This window comes from Podarcis filfolensis (assembly GCF_964270895.1).
Source record: "Podarcis filfolensis genome assembly, chromosome: 8".
Taxonomy (NCBI): Eukaryota; Metazoa; Chordata; class Lepidosauria; order Squamata; family Lacertidae; genus Podarcis; species Podarcis filfolensis.
Window position 1 is genome coordinate 83,708,570 of NC_139611.1, and position 18,914 is coordinate 83,727,483.

General features: G+C 48.7%; 1 protein-coding gene and 1 long non-coding RNA gene across 3 annotated transcripts in view; one reads left to right on the forward strand and one right to left on the reverse strand.

Annotated features, from left to right (window-relative positions):
* The first annotated feature begins 9,991 nt into the window (after positions 1-9,991).
* The window catches only part of LOC310768783 (SPARC-related modular calcium-binding protein 1-like), a 65,622-nt gene continuing 56,699 nt past the window's right edge, over positions 9,992-18,914 (forward strand). Inside the window, exon 1 of one of the 2 annotated variants that reach the window (XM_083627559.1) lies at positions 9,992-10,240. In XM_083627559.1, the coding sequence (XP_083483685.1) occupies positions 10,139-10,240 (102 nt within the window). In that variant the 5' untranslated portion in view covers positions 9,992-10,138. The remainder of the gene's footprint in view (positions 10,241-18,914) is intronic. The other variant, XM_083627558.1, reaches the window with a different exon arrangement.
* LOC310768041 lies at positions 11,425-13,792 on the reverse strand. The gene is made up of 2 exons (XR_014551171.1): positions 12,959-13,792; positions 11,425-12,282 (listed from the first exon to the last, which is right to left on the reverse strand). It is a non-coding gene; the product is annotated as an uncharacterized lncRNA (long non-coding RNA).

Sequence of the window (18,914 nt, forward strand, 5' to 3'; positions counted from 1 at the left end):
TTGGCAAGTCAAAAACAAAGGAGACTCCTCCCCTCTGTTCCTTTTTAATTTAATTTTTTTTAAAGACTTGTATCCCACCACTCCCTTTCTGCCAAGCAGTTCTGAGCAACTGAAGGGTGTATTTCCCCCTGGGGGTGGCAGTCTATACCTTCTTAGCTGAAAGACCTGAGTTCGAATCACTACTTGGCAATGAAGCTCATGGGGTGACTTTGCGTCGGCTGCTGATACCAACCTGCCTCAAAGGTTTATTACTGTAAGGGTAATAGGGAAAGAGAGACGCTCATTTATGCCACCTTCATCTCCTTGGAGGAAAGTGTGGGATGCAAACTCAATAATAAATAAAACATGGCTCGTTTAATTAAACAACATTTATAACCCACTTAATAATGAAGATCGGGAGCAAGGCAACTTTAAATCTGTGAACTGAATGGGGAAATACTCCCTTGGGAAAACGTTACGTGGCAAATGTGGCTTTCGGTATGTCAAGAAGGGTGGTCGCCTAGAGGAATAGGTTAATGGGCAATTAAGAATTATATAAAATGAATTTACAAACAATAATGATCCCAAAACAGTTAGCTACCCAGCCCTGCCCTAGGGATGGCTGCTTCCTGGTAAGAGGCAGGGAGAAGAGAAGAGAAGAGAAACTCTGGCCAAGTTGTTCCCTGGCTGTGGGCCAACAATCTGCAAATTTATTACTTCGATGTTTATGTTCTTGGGCTTCAAGAGCTGCTGATGTCGAGTTTTTTGAAATCAAACAACAAAGTGAGAGCTGCAGATTACAGATCCCTGTCGCTGTTCTGCAATGATCCTGAGCAGCTGAAGACTCTTGTGGAATAAACTCTGCTACAGACAGTCCCTGAACCAATATCACACCCTCCAACATCTGAGCAAAATTGGGATGCTAGTATTTTTTGGTTCCGAGCTCTTATGGGAGGCAGCTGCCTCGCGCGACAGACCAAAATAATAATAATAATAAATTTTATTTATATCCCGCCCTCCCCAGCCGAAGCTGGGCTCAGGGCGGCTAACAACAATCAAATAATCAAACAATCAAATAAACCAACATTCTAAAAATATTTCATTATAAAAATTAATTAAAATCAAGTTGATGGCAACCATTAAGCAAAACTCTGTGCAGGTTACCAGAGGAGGGAGTCAGGCTGCGCCCTGACCAAAGGCCTGGTGGAACAACTCTGTCTTGCAGGCCCTGCGGAAAGATGTCAGGTCCCGCAGGGCCCTAGTCTCTTGTGACAGAGCGTTCCACCAGATTGGAGCCGCAGCCGAGAAGGCCCTGGCTCTAGTTGAGGCCAGCCTAACCTCTCTGAGGCCTGGGACCTTCAGGATGTTTTTATTTGCAGACCGTAGGTTTCTTTGTGGGGCATACCAGGAGAGGCGGTCCCGTAGGAGAGTCTCTTGGTCCGGTGTTCTGGTGCAAGCCAGCTGACTTGAACTGGACCAAAAAGGGACATTCAGGGATCCAATCAAAAGCTGGGATGGCTTTTGTAATTCTGCGGTTGTTGTTTAGTCTTTTAGTCGTGTCCGACTCTTCATGACCCTCTGGACCAGAGCACGCCAGGCACTCCTATCTTCCACTGCCTCCCGCAGTTTGGTCAAACTCATGCTGGTATCTTCGAGAACACTGTCCAACCATCTCGTCCTCTGCCGTCCCCTCTCCTAGTGCCCTCCATCTTTCCCAACATCAGGGTCTTTTCCGGGGAGTCTTCTCTTCTCATGAGGTGGCCAAAGTCTTGGAGCCTCAGCTTCAGGATCTGTCCTTCCAGTGAGCACTCAGGGCTGATTTCCTTCAGAATGGAGAGGTCTGATCTTCTTGCAGTCCATGGGACTCTCAAGAGTCTCTTCCAGCACCAGAATTCAAAAGCATCAATCCTTCGGCCATCAGCCTTCTTTAGAGTCCAGCTCTCAGAGTTGTAAATTCTGGGTTATCCTGCTCAAATTGGGATGGTTGAGCATGCAATATAGGCATGTAAGAAGAGGCTACTGGATCAGGCCAGTGGTCCATCTAGTCCAGTATCCTGTTCTCACATTGGCCAACCAGATGCCACAGTGTGAAGCCCATAAGCAGGATTTGAACCCTCTCCCCTCCTACAGTTTCCAGGAACTGGCATCCAGGAGCATTGCTGCCTCTGTAGAGGCAGAGCAGAGCTATCATGTCTAGTACTCACTGATGAGCTTTATCTTCCGTAAACATAGGAAAGTTCCTTATGCCTGTTGGCCAATCCAGCTCAGTGGTGTCAACGCTAACAGGAAACATCCCTCTCTGGGGTTTTCGGGCCGGATTCTTTTCTCTGCCCTGCTTTGAGGTTCCGGATTTGAACCCAGGACCTTCTGCATGCAAAGCCAGGGCTCTACTGCTTGAGTGACAGCCCCTTCCCCAATTCCAGAAGCCAAACAGTGAGTGGCAGCACTGCCAAAAGAAAAGGCCTGTGGACTTTCTGCCCTCTTGGCGGCAGTGCTGTAGTGGTCCGGGGTCACAGGGGGTTGAAGACCCCTGACTATTTCTGCAGCAAGGTCTCCGTCTTCAGCGTCCTACAGGGGCCCAATCAGCACGAAAGGCGGGCTATTTTTTTCTTTCCCAATTTTTTCCATTAAGTTTCACAAAATTATACACAAACAAAACACACAATGGGACGCAGGTGGCGCTGTGGGTTAAACCGCAGAGCCTAGGACTTGCCGATCAGAAGGTTGGCGGTTCGAATCCCCACGACAGGGTGAGCTCCTGTTGCTCGGTCCCTGCTCCTGCCAACCTAGCAGTTCAAAAGCACGTCAACGTGCAAGTAGATAAATAGGTACCGCTCCGGCAGGAAGGTAAACGGCGTTTCCGTGCGCTGCTCTGGTTCGCCAGAAGCGGCTTAGTCATGCTGGCCACATGACCCGGAACTGTACGCCGGCTTCCTCAGCCAATAAAGCAAGATGAGCGCTGCAACACCAGAGTCAGTCACGACTGGACCTAATGGTCAGGGATCCCTTTACCTTTACCTTAAAACACACAAACACGAATCATAACCTTATTAAAATTACACTTATTGACATTGTTAAGTGACTTCCTCGCTTCCCCTTGGTTGAATTTCCATGCATAGCCTTAAAACAGCTTACCAAATCATAATTCTTATAAACTTAGTCCATTAACATCCTTACATCTTTTCAATTTGAAATTGTAGATGTTAAGCATCACTTAACTTATATAACAAAAGGTGGGCTTTTTAGCCGCCATATGATCCAAAAGGTAAGCATTTAGGGACACAAAACGCAAGGGGCTTCCGTTCCAAAAGTGCACACGGTCTGTTATTTAAGCCACACCGGGGGGGAAATACTGAAACACTCCAAATCATTTGCCAATGTACGTGCAGACGAAATAGCAGATCTATCTGCGCTGATTGTAGCAATGCATTCTGAATTATTACTATTATTGCATAAGATTATGCAATAATATGATTTTAGAAGGGGTGTGTCCTTGTATAATCTTAACAAAAAATTTTTTTCCTTCCAGTAGCACCTTAAAGACCAACTAAGTTAGTTCTTGGTGTGAGCTTTCGTGTGCATGCACACTTCTTCAGATACACTTGTTTTGACTATGGCAGACCAACACGGCTACCTATCTGTATAATCTTGTATAATGAACTATCATGAAGGGACAATGCTCCTGTTTGTCGGGTCTTCTCTTGCAAAGCTGGTTGCTGGGCAGGGACTTTAGAAACAGCTTGCCCCCACCTCCATGTCCCCCCCTCCATGTCCCCCCCATGGAGGGTGGTGAGAGAGAGAGAGAGAGAGAGAGAGAGAAGGAAGCGTCTGCGACAAGCTCAATGGTCACTACATGGGGCTCATGGACTCTCCCTGTCCCTCTTACCAATCTCCATTAGGTGTTTGTTGTTTATTTACGGCACATAGGACGCTAATGGGTTAAAAAGCACAGAGCCTAGGACAGACAGCCGCCCTGGACACAGAATTGACCTGGAGCTATGGAACTCACTCCCACAGGAGGCCACCAAATTAGATTAGACCAATTTGTGGAGGAGAGGATTATTGATGTCTACTAGTCAGGATGCACAGGGACGCAGGTGGCGCTGTGGGTTAAACCACAGAGCCTAGGGCTTGCCAATCAGAAGGTCGGCGGTTTGAATCCCTGCGACGGGGTGAGCTCCCGTTGCTCGGTCCCTGCTCCTGCCAACCTAGCAGTTCGAAAGCACATCAAAGTGCAAGTAGATAAATAGGTACCGCTCCGGTGGGAAGGTAAACGGCGTTTCCGTGCGCTGCTCTGGTTCGCCAGAAGTGGCTTAGTCATGCTGGCCACATGACCCGGAAGCTGTACGCCGGCTTCCTCGGCCAATAAAGTGAGGTGAGCACCGCAACCCCAGAGTCGGTCACGACTGGACCTAATGGTCAGGGGTCCTCTACCTTTACCTTTAGGATGCTAATATCCAATACCAAGATGAAGGTGTGCCAGCCCTACATACTGAGCCCTACATACTTTGTGGAATGGGCAACTTAAAACCATCAACGCCTTCCACATGTGTCGTGTCAGGAAGATTTTGGGCATCACATGGCAGGGCAGAGTCTCAAACAAATATGTGCTCTCCCAAGCCCAGATTCACAACATCTTTGCACTCCTGTCTCAGCGACATCTATGCTGGCTTAGTCATGTCCACAGAAGGGAAGACGGAAGGATCTGCAAGGATCATGCTCAACGGTGTCTCCAAAAAAATTTATGTATCACTTGGGAAGACAGGCGAACTAATGCCAGTTTACTGGGAGGAGCAAAGATCACCAGTGTCAAAGCAATGATTCTTCAACATCAATTTTGTTGGACTGGGCATGTCGGGCGGATGCCAGATTATCATCTTCCAAAGCAACTACAGTGGTACCTCGGGTTACAGAAGCTTCAGGTTACAGACTCCGCTAACCCAGAAATAGTACCTCGGGTTGAGAACTGTGCTTCAGGATGAGAACAGAAATTACGCAGCGGCAGCAGGAGGCCCCATTAGCTAAAGTGGTGCTTCAGGTTAAGAACAGTTTCAGGTTAAGAACGGACCTCCGGAACGAATTAAGTACGTAACCCGAGGTACCACTGTACTCTATTCCGAACTTAGAAATGGAAAGCGTAATGCTGGTGGTCAACAAAAGAGGTTTAAAGACCCTTTCAAGGCAAATCTTAAAAAATGTAGTGTAAACACCGACAACTGGGAAACACTGGCCTGCGAGCGCTCCAGTTGGAGAACAGCCTTTACCAAAGGTGTCATGGGCTTTGAAGACGCTAGAACTCAGGACGAAAGGGAGAAACGTGCTAAGAGGAAGGCACGCTTGGCAAACCCTCACCGTGATCAACTCCCACCCGGAAACCAATCTCCCCACTGTGGAAGGACGTGTGGATCAGCAGTGGAACATATGTCCATGCTGCCCAGGGCAGGTGCATTCCGGAGGAGGGGCGGGGCATGGAGGGTGCCCTCCCAGGCGCGAGATAGCCGCTCGGGTGCATGGAGCGGCGCACGCGCCCTGCAGCCAGTGGTGGAGCAAGCCGCCCACGGGGGCAGAGCCAGCCGCCATTAGTGGACATTTGGCGCACCACCCACCCATGACTCCGAAGCCTCCCCCAGTTGTCAGAATGAAGGGGGAAGGGGGGAATGCCACCAGCAAAATAGAGCAGCTGTCCCCAGTGTGGAGAGCCAGTGTGGCGTAGTGGTTAAGAGCGGTGGACTCGTAATCTGGTGAACCGGGTTCGATTCCCCGCTCCTCCACATGCAGCTGCTGGGTGACCTTGGGCTAGTCCCACTTCTCTGAAGTCTCTCAGCCCCACTCACCTCACAGAGTGTTTGTTGTGGGAGAGGTTGAGACTCCTTCGGGTAGTGATAAAGTGGGATATGAAATCCAAACTCTTCTTCTTCTTCCCCCTTCCCTTGATGGCTCGGGGTAGGCTTAGGAGTCGCGGGTGCGCTGCACACCAAATGTCACCCCCTCAGTGAAGACCCCTGGGGCGATATGCCCCCACCGCACCCCACTTCCTCTGCCCCTGGTGTGGATCCAGAATTGGCCTCCACAGTCACCTACGGACTCTCTGTTAAAACCATGTTTATGGAAGACAATCTTACTCAGCTACGAGGGATCGCCAAAGAAGCAGCAGCAGCTTCAAGCCCCAGGCTGGTTGGCAGACCGACCTTGCATTACAAAGTTGTTACATGAAGGCTGCCGATGCCACCCCACCCTGCAGGGCCTGAAGACAGGCATTCAGCTTCTGCAGTGACCAGAGGAGGAATGACCACTGAGAGGAACGCAGAGAGAAGAAAGGGCAAGGTGCGTCTGCAGCAGCACAACCGGACGCCTTCCTCTGCCCCGGCTGTAACGAAACATGTCTCTCCTGCGTCGGTCTCTACAACCGCAGCTGTGCTGGTCCTGTGGGTTACCCGGGAGGTGAGGTCCAAGTCCGGTCCGTGGTCAAAGGTGCAACAAGGAGGCAGTCCGTAGTAGCTGCAGCTGGGTGCAGGGCAGGGAGTCGGGTGAAGTCAGGAACAGGCTTGCAAGCAGGGAGCCAGGGCGGGCCAGGCGCTCAGGCAGGTAAGCAGGACAGGGTTCAGGCAAGAACTAGCAACTTTGCTCCCACAACTTGGGACTGGGGCTGGCCGGCTTTTATCTGCCCCGTGGCATAGGGCGGCCCCGATCCTCTGGTGACTCGCCTCTCCTGGCCTGGAGGCGAGCACTCCTCCTGTGAGAACTTAGTTCCCTCCACCTCTCTGCCCTGAGCCTCTGCAGCTCAGGAGAGGCTGGAGGGTTACCGGACCCAGAGGCAACCTCGGCTTCCTCTGACGGGGCTGAGAGTGGAGCACCTGCAGGCAATGGGTCCTCCATCACCTCAGGAGCCAGAGCAGACTCAGCTGGTGCCTGCACCTGAGGATCCAGCACAGGTGAGGACTCTTCAGGCTCATGCCCCAGCCCCGGCTCAGCTGGTTCTGGAGGCGGGGAATCCTGTGCAGGCTGGGATCCCTCAGGTTCAGCATCCAAGTCCGAATCCCAGGCCATCACAGCAGCAGGCGCTGTAACTCTCCAATGGTTTCACTTTGCCCCAAAGGAGCACAGCTGTCCATGGAGGCGCAGGTCAATTCTGTGTCCAGGGCAGCTGTCTGCCAGCTCTATCTGGTACGCAGGATGAGACCCTATCTGCCTGCGGACTGCCTCACCAGAGTGGTGCATGCTCTGGTTATCTCCCGCTTGGACTACTGCAATGCGCTCTCTGTGGGGCTACCTTTGAAGGTGACCCGGAAACTACAACTAATCCAGAACGCGGCAGCCAGACTGGTGACTGGGAGCAGCCGCCGAAACCATGTAACACCGGTCTTGAAAGCGCTACATTGGCTCCCAGTACGTTTCCGAGCACAATTCAAAGTGTTGGTGCTGACCTTTAAAGCCCTAAACGGCCTTGGTCCAGTATACCTGAAGGAGCATCTCCACCCCCATCGTTCTGCCCGGACACTGAGGTCCAGCTCCGAGGGCCTTCTGGCGGTTCCCTCACTGTGAGAAGCCAAGTTACAGGGAACCAGGCAGAGGGCCTTCTCGGTAGTGGCGCCCGCTCTGTGGAACGCCCTCCCACCAGATGTCAAATAGAACAACAACTACCAGACTTTTAGAAGACATCTCAAGGCAGCCCTGTTTAGGGAAGCTTTTAATGTTTGATGTATTACAGTATTTTAATATTTTTTTGGAAGCCGCCCAGAGTAGCTGGGGAAGCCCAGCCAGATGGGCGGGGTATAAATAATAAATTATTATTATTATTATTACTTCTCCATTGTCTCCCCGAGACAGATGGATGCCAACAACAACCCCACCTTTGGAGGCAGAAATATTGCAAGGAATTTGACCCTTGCTTTCAATAGGTAACTGGGGCGAGCGGGCGCACAATGCCACCACATCTTTCCATACCTTACTAGTTCACATCTTTTTAACCAAAACTACTTTCCAAATGTTTTTAACTGAAACTGTTTTCAGAATGGTTTTTAAGAGCTTTAGCTGTTTTTAACCGTCGCTATTTTTAGAATGGCTTAAAATGTTTTAGATTTTGTTTTTTAATGTGGATGCATTTGCTAGTCCTGATCTCCTTGGGGAGGAAGGGCAGGATATAAATTCAAGGAATAAATAAACCCACGCCACATATTTAAAGCAATCTCATGGCACTTCAACAGCCGTGGCTGCCCACCCCACCCCAAAGAGGAGAATCGTGGGAACTGCAGTTTGCTCGGTGTTATGTACTGAGTTGAATAGGATCCAAACTGCAGCAGTCTGATTGGTCCTAGAACAATAGGATCCAAAAGGCAGCAGTCTGATTGGTACTAGAACAATAGGATTCAGAATGCAGCAGTCTGATTGGTCCTACAACAATGCAGCAGTATGATTGGTTGGCAGGAACCACCCAATCATGCTCCAGATAGAAGTGAATCCACAACCTGATTGGCTTACAGTAGAATTCCGGAATTAGCCAATCATGTGCAGCCCATTGTGTAAATAATGTATATAAAGCAGATACTTTGAGGGGACATTCATTCCTCCTCACCACTATGAGCTGAATAAAGAGCATGAAATCACTTTGCGACTCTGAGTATATTTCACTCAGGCTGCTAAAAACTGTAGCTCCGGAAGGGAGGCCTCCCTTAAGAACTTTCAGCACCCGGAACAAACTACAGTTTCCAGTACCCATTGAGGGGAAGCCATGTGATTGTTCAAAGTGGCCAGAGAACCCAGAGATGTGTTTTAAATAAAAGGACACATTCTGCTCATGTAAAAACACGCTGATTCCTGGACCGTCCGCAGGCTGGATTTAGAAGGCGATTGGGCCACATCCGGCCCCCGGGCTTTAGGTTGCCTACCCCTGCACTAGATGACCCTCAGTCTCTCTTCCAGCTCTGCACATTTATGATTCTATGTCGCCGTTTACCTTCCCACCAGAGCGGTACCTATTTATCTGCTTGCACTTTTTGGCATGCTAGGTTGGCAGGAGCAGGGACCAAGCGACGGGAGCTCACCCTGTGGCGGGGATTCGAACCGCCGACCTTCTGATCGGCAAGCCTTAGGCTCCCTGGTTTAGACCACAGCGCCACCCATGTCCCCGGGTTCGAGTCCTACCCTGTGCAAAAAAAAAATTCCTGCATTGCAGAAGGTTGGCCTACCCTAGATGACTTTTGGGCTACTCTCCAAGTCTTTTGATTCCATGTCGCCTTGGGGAAAAAAACAACTCAACCCCTGGGCCCTATTTTTAAGTATGGAGGTCTGGCTGGAAGAAACATGGACCTTATTGGGACAGAGCTGCTCCGAGATCTGGTGTTTAATACTAAGGACTATCAAAAAAACCGGCAGAGAGGAACTGAGAGAGAATTAAGAGCCTCGGACGTGAGATCTCCAGGCTGATAGTAGATTAAGACTGATGGACATTTGCTGGGGATCGAAACCGGGAAAGGGGGTGGTGGGGTCTGGGAATCCAAAGGGTGTACAATTATAATCTGTTTTTTATTTTGTTTGGCTATTAGTATGAAAATTGGGGAATTCGTGGAAGGGAATTTGGGTCGACTTTAGAAAAAGGTTTCAGCACTGAGGTATAAATATTGATGTCTCTAAGTTAAAATTGGTTTTTCTAAAATGAATTAAATATAAAAAGGTTAAAAACTGGGGATAGGAACTTGTTGAACTAACAATTTGAATTGGAATACAAGAAGGGGAGGTGTGGGGAAGTCAGGGAAATATGGTATTGAAAATATGGAATTGTAAACTTTATGTGTTTTTTTTAGTTTTTTTGTTTTTTCTTTTTTGATTTTTTGTATTAAATGTGGAAAATTTTAATAAATATATATATAAAAAAGGAAAAAAACTCAACCCCAACGCTGCAAACTTTCTGCCCGGGAGCCTCCATATGGGGAGGGAGGCGGGTCTCTTCCCTCCGCAGGGGGCGTGGCGCCTCCCCAGCTGTTCTGGGTCCACGTGGGTTGGACCACCTTAGGGGAAAGTGCAAGGACATGCGGCGCGCAGGGGAGGCGGAGGTAAGGCTGGCACCCCCGCCGCTTTATAAAACCTCCATGCAGCGCGCCCGCGGCGTCCAGTGGCCCCCGCCGAGGAAAGGGCGAGCCCGGCAGCCCCGATCGGCCCCACCATGCGCTGTGCGCGCCCCCGGACGCGCCTCTTCCCGGAGCTGCTGCTGTTGTGGCTGCTGGCTGTGGCGGCGGTGACACCTTTTCGTTTGGACACCTCGCCGGTAAGGGGGACCTTTTTGTGGGGTGGGGGGAAAGCAAGCCAACAGAGCGATGGGGAAGGTTGTGGGGTGTCTGTCTGTCTGTCTGTCTGTGCGTTTTTGGAGACAGGGGAGATCGGCGCATGGGGCTTGTTCCAGAACCAAAAGTCGTGCGTAAAGTTTGGAGGAAGGTTTCAGAAAGCCGCGGCTTCAGAAATACAGCGGGACCTCGGGTTACAGACGCTTCAGGTTACAGACTCCCCTAACCCAGAAATAGTACCTCGGGTTAAGAACTTCGCTTCAGGATGAGAACAGAAATCGCGCAGCGGCAGCGGGAAACCCCATTAGCTAAAGTGGTGCTTCATGGTTAAGAACAGTTTCAGGTTAAGAACGGACCTCCAGAATGAATTAAGTTCTTAACCCGAGGTACCACTGTACCGATCTGGGGTAAAAAAGAGACAAAAATGGTATTATTACTATTAAGCGCTATAGTGGGATTTAAGGGGGTGGGGGTTTTTTTGGTTTGGTTTTTTTTAGGGGGCATGCACTGACCTTGAGTGAAAAATGCACTCACCCTCTTGCTTATATTGTTAGAATCATAGATCTGTAGAGTTGAAAGGGACACCCGAAGATCCTCTAGACCAACCCCCTTCAATACACATGGTCCACCATCCAATTTGAAACCCTGCTTAGCTCTGCAAATGTGCTAGACAATTTCATTGCTGCACCCCTATTATTTAACTTAGTAGTTGCCTAACACAGGGGGAAGTCTCTGGGCAATTCACCATCAAGCAAATAGTTTGCTGGTCCTCTTCCTTATATTATCACCGTTCATAATGCTATTATTGAATTTATTAGTTGCCTAACACAGGGGAGTCTCTAGGCGGCTTGCAGTGAAGCGAAAGGTTCACGGGACCTCTTGTATTACTATTATTGGTAATATTAATGTTCTTATTGTAAGTTCAAGAGCACGCAAAACGGCTCAGAACAGCAGCTGTCGATATCTAACAAAGAAATGCACCTAAACCGACAACATCCGAACTGTGGGATTGGGGTGGGGGAAATTTATCAGCAACTGAGATCAACATCTTCCTGATTTTGGCTCTGTGGCAGATAGGACGCGGATTCATGAAGGTTTGGATGCCACAGCACCTGAAATGTCAAACGTGGGTGTTTTATTTTTAAAAAAGAGAAGTTACGGTGATCAATGCTTGGCACGACATTTGGTTTATTTTGGCTTAACTCCAGTTTACAATCCACAAGCTACAGAACCCCTAATGCAAAGTGTTTTTGCTCTCTGCAAATCTTTCCTTCCCAGAAGCCGCAGAAAGCCGTAGAGCTAACATTTTACTTTTATAATATGCACACATACACTTAGGAAGATTCTCACACTGTGTCTGGAAAGCCAGAATGCCTGACGAAACAAAGCAGTTGAGTCCTGATTTTATTTTTTTATTTCTCTTCTGAAATTCGCACATCCATTTTGGTGGTGCAGAACTCCTTTCCGGAGACTTCCTCTAACCGTCTCCAGTCAAGTAGTTTTTATAAAATCTGGTTTGGAGCTTGACGTCCGCTGAGGGTTTGCAACTTTGGTGGTTTATCCCAACTGGCCAAAAATCACTTTGCAAGCATGAGCTACTCTTGTATTGGCTTGGTTCTGACAGCAAGAGCTTAACTTGCCTCCTCTTAGCAGGAGGGCTGAGGTTTTGGCGTTCCTTAGATTCCCGAGACCACAGACACCCGAAGAATGAATGTCCCTTTTGAGAAGTCGAAGATGATCTTGTAGAAAAGGCGGGCAGCGGTTTGGACTCAGGGGGTACAATCGTGTCAATACAGCAGACTTTTACTGCCTGGGCTCAGCAGTTTTGCACCTTCGTTTGTTAGCAGGTCTCTCGAACAGCTGCGGGGCAGGCAGAAATTCACCAGGTGCAGCTTTTGCTTGTCATTGCTTTTCCATGGTATTTGGGTCAGTCTGACTTCTCCTCAGCCTTGGGCTCTGATAAGGCTGAGGCTTTCCAAAGGGCTCTGGAGTTAGGATTGCGGTCATCACCCTTGGACTGCATCCCCTGAAATTGATTTGGCACAGTTATTTATTGATTTCTGACATTTATAGGCCATCTTTCTCTCAAAGTGGTGTATCTGGTACTCCCCTTCCCTATTTGATCCCCACAACAACCCTCTGAGGTAGATGCAATATAGTAAAGGTAAAGGGACCCCTGACCATTAGGTCCAGTCGTGGCCGACTCTGGGGTTGCGGCGCTCGTCTCGCTTTATTGGCCGAGGGAGCCGGCGTACAGCTTCCGGGTCATGTGGCCAGCATGACTAAGCCGCTTCTGGCAAACCAGAGCAGCGCACAGAAACACCGTTTACCTTCCCGCCACAGCGGTACCTATTTATCTACTTGCACTTTGACGTGCTTTCGAACTACTAGGTGGGCAGGACCGAGCAACAGGAGCTCACCCCGTCACGGGGATTCAAACCACCGACCTTCTGATCAATTGTAAAAGCAGATGTGTAGCATAAAACGCATTAAAACAGGTTTATAAAAAAAAACTGGTGTTTTCTTCGTTTAAAAACATTTTCTTCCATTTATTTCCCACCTTTTGCTCTTTTTATTATTATATTTATCTCTCACCTTTCCTCCGATGAACTCAAGGTGGTGTTTGTGGTTCTGCACCTCCCAGACAACAACCTTGCGAAGTAGGTTAGGCTGTGACTGGCCCAAAGTCACCCCATACATACCTTCCAAATGTCCCTATTTTCCAGGGATGCCCCTGATTTAGAGAAGCCGTCCCGGTTTCTGATTTGATCCCAGAATGTCCCATTTTCCCTTAGGACGTCCCTATTTTCATTGGAGAAATGTTGGATGGTACGGAGTTATCTGACCCCTGAGCCGTCTGAAGGCAGTCCTGTATAGGAGAGTTTTTTTAAAAATGCTTAATGTTTTATAATGTTTCTATATATGTTGGAAGCTGGCCAGAATGCCTGGGGCAACCCAGTAAGATGCGTCGGTTATAAATAGTAAAAATATCATTATGGAATGGGGCCTCCCTATTTTCATCGGAGAAATGTTGGAGGGTATGCTCAGGAGCTTTGTGGCTGAATCCCCCTTACTGTTTTTATTATTATTCTAGAATCATAGAATTGTAGAGTTGGAAGGGACCCAGGGGTCATCTAGTCCAAGCCCCTGCAATGCAGAAATCATCACCAGCATTAACAAATACGTCAGTACTGCATTGACAAAAACATACCCGCATTCCTAAACGTTGAAGAGGCACTTATGTTGTGTGTGGATTTGAACCCTGATCTCCCAGGCCCTAGTACAGTGTTCTAACCACTAGACCACAGAACCTCTGACAGCCACCTATCCAGGCCTAGGCCTTCTTAGCCCCTGCAAGGTGAGGGTCTCCGGTGGCCTTAAGGCCACACCTTGCAGCTAATGGTTTATCAATGGCTATCGGTCACAACGTCTGTATCGAACCTCCACGGTCAGGAGCAGTTTACCACTAAATGCTGGCTGCAGGGAGAAGCAGTGGGGCATGACTATTCTTTCAACACCTACATGGTGAGCTTCCTAGGGGCACCCTTTTGCTTACTGCTATTACTTCTTTTTATAATGTACATAAAACAGAGAGAGAGACCCACTCGGCTAGGTGAGGAGCAAGTTGCTGGTCCTCATGGATCTTTAACCTGACCCAGCAGGCCTGTTCTCAGGTTCTTAGGCAAGCGTGAGGGATCTCTGGTCCTCCAGATGTTGTCGAACTACAGTTCCCATCATCCCTGGCCGTTGGCTGTGCTTGCAGGGGCTGATGGGAGTTGTAGTCCAGTGTGGCAGGGAAAGATTTGGCAATTGGCGCAACAATGATTATTCCTTCGCCGTGTTTATCTGGGCATCCATAGACAAAGACAACAGGCTTCGCTTGCCTGTTTACATGTGCCAGGGACACGGTGACATTTCATTCCTGCATGTGCCAAGGCCGATTCACAACTTTAAATCTGATGCAGTTGTCTTCTGCTGCTCTGTTTGCAAAGTTCTGACCTTATTCGATGGGCAGCTGACCTCTTGCAAAGCTTATCCTCTTGCATCAGCTGATGGAGCAGCTGAGCTCTTGCAAGGCACTCTACTTTGATTTTTCCCTGATGTGCCTTTGGCCCAAAACTCTGTCCAACCTCCCCAGAACCCAGTATGGCCTCTCCTAATCCTTTCATAGAATTGCAGAGTCGGAAGGGACCATGAGGCTCATCAAGTCCAGCCCCCCTGCGATGCAGGGGTGTTTTGCTCAACATGGGGGCTGAACCCCCAACCCAGAGACCCCACTATGCCACTCTGAATCTCTCCTCCTTGACCCTTTCTAGCCCGTCTAAAAAAAACCCACCCAACTCATTTGAGCATATCCTTCCCATTAGCCTTGCACCTGCCTTCTCTCTTCTCCTCCTCCCCGCAGCGTTGAAATGTAGCTTATAAGGGTTGTGGCCAAGCTCTGTCCGGCTCAGAGCAGATCCATTGGAATGAATGGGTCTGCTCTGCATACAACCCTAAGCTTGTGAGAGCGGAGACCTCCTCCACCACTTTTGCCTTTCCATCAAGGATAACGCAATGTTAATAATCGTCGAGTTTTGCTGCAAAGGAAGCCTGTTATGTATTGAAGTTTCAGTTCTGTTCTGGCCTGTGAATAAACAAGAGCTGTTTGAAGAATCGCTGTGTCGTCTGATATGTTCACCCACAACTTAACACTGGCAACAAGGGTGGGATGGATGGACATTGGAGCACAGCCAGATGCAGCCACCCTCTGAGCGGAGCTGAATCACTGAGCTGAAACACCGAGCGAAATCACTGAACAGAACCAATTCAGAGCTGACTGTTCTGGCTAGAGCACTGAGTTCCATCCATCGCCCTCCACGCCGGCATCGGAACCATGGCTTCACTTGTGCCTCTACCGCTGTTTGTGCCAGCCTCTGAATTATGGGACTCCTACCTCGCTCGGTTCGACTGCTACCTCCAAGCCAACGAGCTGACGGAAGTATCACAGGAGCGTAAGCCTCTGTGGGCCTGAGGTGTTTGAGACGGCCCGAGCATTGGTTGCGCCTGTAGCAGTCCAGGCAACACGGTGGGACACGATTCAAGAGAAGCTCCGCAACCACTACGCGCCAAAGCCGTCCAAGATTGCTGCCCGCCATGCGTTTTACCACCGGAACCAGGCAGAGGGGGAGTCAATTAACAACTACACCGCCGCCCTGCGACAGGCTGCAATGCACTGCGAGTTCCGAGACTTAGACGATGCCCTGATGGATCAAATCGTCTGCGGGGTCCGGGACATCCGTCTGCAACAGCGTCTCCTCACCACGCCAGACCACACGCTGCAGAAAGCCATTGAGGAGGCCGTGGCCTCGGAAGCTGCTGAACTCTCCGCCCAGGAAATCCGCAAGGCCACCCGGACCCTGGTACTGGCCCTTGGCGATCCAGCAGGGTTTCCAAGCGCCCAGTGTATTTAAAAGACTATGTTCACTGGACAAACTGCACATGTAAAGCTGTATGGTGAATAGGGTCAATTTATATGCTTATGTTCCTTACGGAAACCAATAAGGGTATTGCTGTATGGAATGGAACCACTATGATTGTAACTAATGCCTTATCTCGGTGGGGAGGGGTGTTATATATTGAAGTTTCGGTTCTGTTCTGGCCTGTGAATAAACAAGAGCTGTTTGAAGAATCGCTGTGTCGTCTGATATGTTCGCCCACAACTTAACAAAGCCCAAAGCATTACTTAGGAAATGACACCATTGTCCCACTCGCCTCCTGAGTCTTTGGCGGGAGAAAGAGGGTGCTTGATGGTTGTCTAGCAACCACCAGCTGGCTTTTCTATCCCGCACAACTTGTTCTAGGCCCGGAAGAATGTTTGGCTGATTCCTTCTGGTGGAGCACCTTTTTCACATGCAGAAGGTTCCAGGTTTGAGCCCCAGTGTCTCCAGTTAGGGCTGGGAACATCCCCTGCCTCGAACTTTGAAGAAATGCTACCAGTCAGTGTGGACATTACTGAACTGGGTGGACCAATGGCCTGACTCGGTGTAAGGGAGCGTCGTCTGTTTCTATAGCCTTGGCAGCCATCTTGTTTAGGAGAACCACAACCCCCGTAACACTCTAATTGCACCTGAGACCACAACTTTCTCAACACCATACAACCCTTCCGTTAGGAGAGCCAAGCTTGATGGGGGTGTATATTCAAATACCCGCCCCCCTTCATGGTTGTGAAGTGCCCTAAGATCTGCAGATGAGGGGCAGTATACAAATTTAATAAATAATAATAATAATAATTATTATTATTATTATTATTTTGTAAATTTGTATACCACCCTATACCCGTACATCTCAAAATAAAATGACAATACCACAAAATACGAAACAAAACAAAAAAAGACAATCCAATAAACGGAAGGTTGTGCATCTGTCGATGAAGATGATTAACAATATCTGAATGATATTTTTGTGGGTGGGTGGGGAACAGATTTTTGCTCCTCTGACCACATTTCAGGTGCTTCTCTTCAGACCCAGCTTCCTTCAGAGGAGCCTAGACTGCGGCAAAAACTCACATAATGCACTGTACATTTAAAGCACTTTGAACAGTCACGGTTTCTCCTGAAGGATCTTGGGAGCTGTAGTTTTTTAAAGGGTGCTGAAAGTGGTTAGGAGACCCCTGTTGGCCTCCCAGAGCTACAATTCCCAGAGCGGTTTAACAGCCATTCCGTCTTCCCAGAGAATTGTAGCTCTGTGAGGGGAGCGGGAAGGGGCAACTCTGGGCGCCCTTGCCAAACTACAACTCCCAAAATTATTTGGGGGAGGCTGCTGCTGTTTAAAGTCACAGTGCTTTAAAAGCGAGGTGCGAACATGGGCACCATCCAACCCCATTCAAGCAGGCAGAGGAGAGAGACTCCCAGGCAGAATGGCTTTTGGAGATTAGTTTACAGCCCCTTGCTGCTCTCCTGCAGACCAAGTGCCCAAGTCGTACGCCTCATCTCCACCCCGGAGACACGAGCCAGGAACTGATCCAGAAGTCCCCCTCCTTTAAAATTTGGGTTGGGGTGATTCCCATTAAATCGACCCGCCCTGTGCAGGCCCTGAGATGTTATCTCTTCCCAACCCTCCACCTGTCACGTCCGAGCGAGGTGCGGGGACGAGAGGGCTATCGATCTGTGGGTCCTGCTGGCTGGCTTTCCAGCTGACTAATACTGATCTTTTTTTAAGTCCCCGGAGAGGGGATGACATCAGTCCCCGAGGGGCTTGGCCCTGCCAGGGCAGAGTAAAATTAGCTCCTGCAGGCAACCACCGGGAACTAAATATGGATGTCGGTCGTTCCCCATCTGGCAGCCGAGGGACGGCCTGTGTTTCACAGCATGTGAAAGCGTGACCTATTCCTGAGCCAGGAGGACACACGGTTGGCCCGAGAGCACGAGCCTGGATTTGGGAGGCCTCCCAGACCAAGGAGACCAGAGGGGGCTGCATCTTCCTCAATACCCATTGGGGCATCTGTGACAGGAGCGGGCCAGCAATAAATCACAGTGAGCGACCTGGAGTTAACTCTTTAGTAGCAAACACAGGAGGTAGTAGAAGTAGGGAAAGCAGTGTAAGGTAATTAAAAAATTTTGGGAAATGATATACAACGAATTGAAGAAAATGTTCCATTCAACATTTGTTAAAAAACCCAATTACAGATAGGTAGCCGTGTTGGTCTGCCCTAGTCAAAACAAAAAAAAAATTTCCTTCCAGTAGCACCTTAAAGACCAACTAAGTTAGTTCTTGGTATGAGCTTTCGTGTGCATGCACACTTCTTCAGATACACTGAAACAGACGTTGCCAGATCCTTCTATATAGTGAGAAATATATGCCATCAAATGCCAACAGTGTCCTTCAGCTCTCTATATTGGACAAACAGGCCAAACCTTACGCCAAAGAATAAACGGACATAAATCGGATATCAAGAATCACAAGACAGAGAAACCAGTAGGAGAACACTTCAATCTCCCAGGACATTCTATACAAGATCTCAAAGTAGCTGTATTACTACAAAGGAATTTCAGAAATAGACTGGAAAGAGAAGCTGCTGAATTGCAACTCATTACCAAACTTAAAACCATGGAGAGACCTGGTCTGAACAAAGACATTGGATTCTTATCTCATTATACATGACAAAGCCATTTTTCACCTTCTCACCCCTTGCTTTTTCCTGTAAGACCTATTGCAGTCGTTTAGAGTCGTCAACAGGCTCATCACAGCTATCTGCCAATCACCCATTCCCACCACCCTTCTGAGTAATACCCCTCCCCACCTTCTCACTATATAGAAGGATCTGGCAACTTCTGTTTCAGTGTATCTGAAGAAGTGTGCATGCACACGAAAGCTCATACCAAGAACTAACTTAGTTGGTCTTTAAGGTGCTACTGGAAGGAAAAAAAATTTTTGTTTTAAAAAACCCGAGGCATTTTTGTTGGGGATTGTAGGGAAAGACCTGCCAAAAAAGTTGAAAAACATCTTCATGTATGCGACAACGGCCGCGAGAGTTCTGGTAGCACAAGGATGGAAGACTGAAGAAACCCCAACTAAAGAATCATGGCAAGAAAAATTGATGGACTATGCAGAACTGGCAAAACTGACATATAAGCTACGGGACAAGGATAACTGTGACTTTAAGGATGAATGGGAACC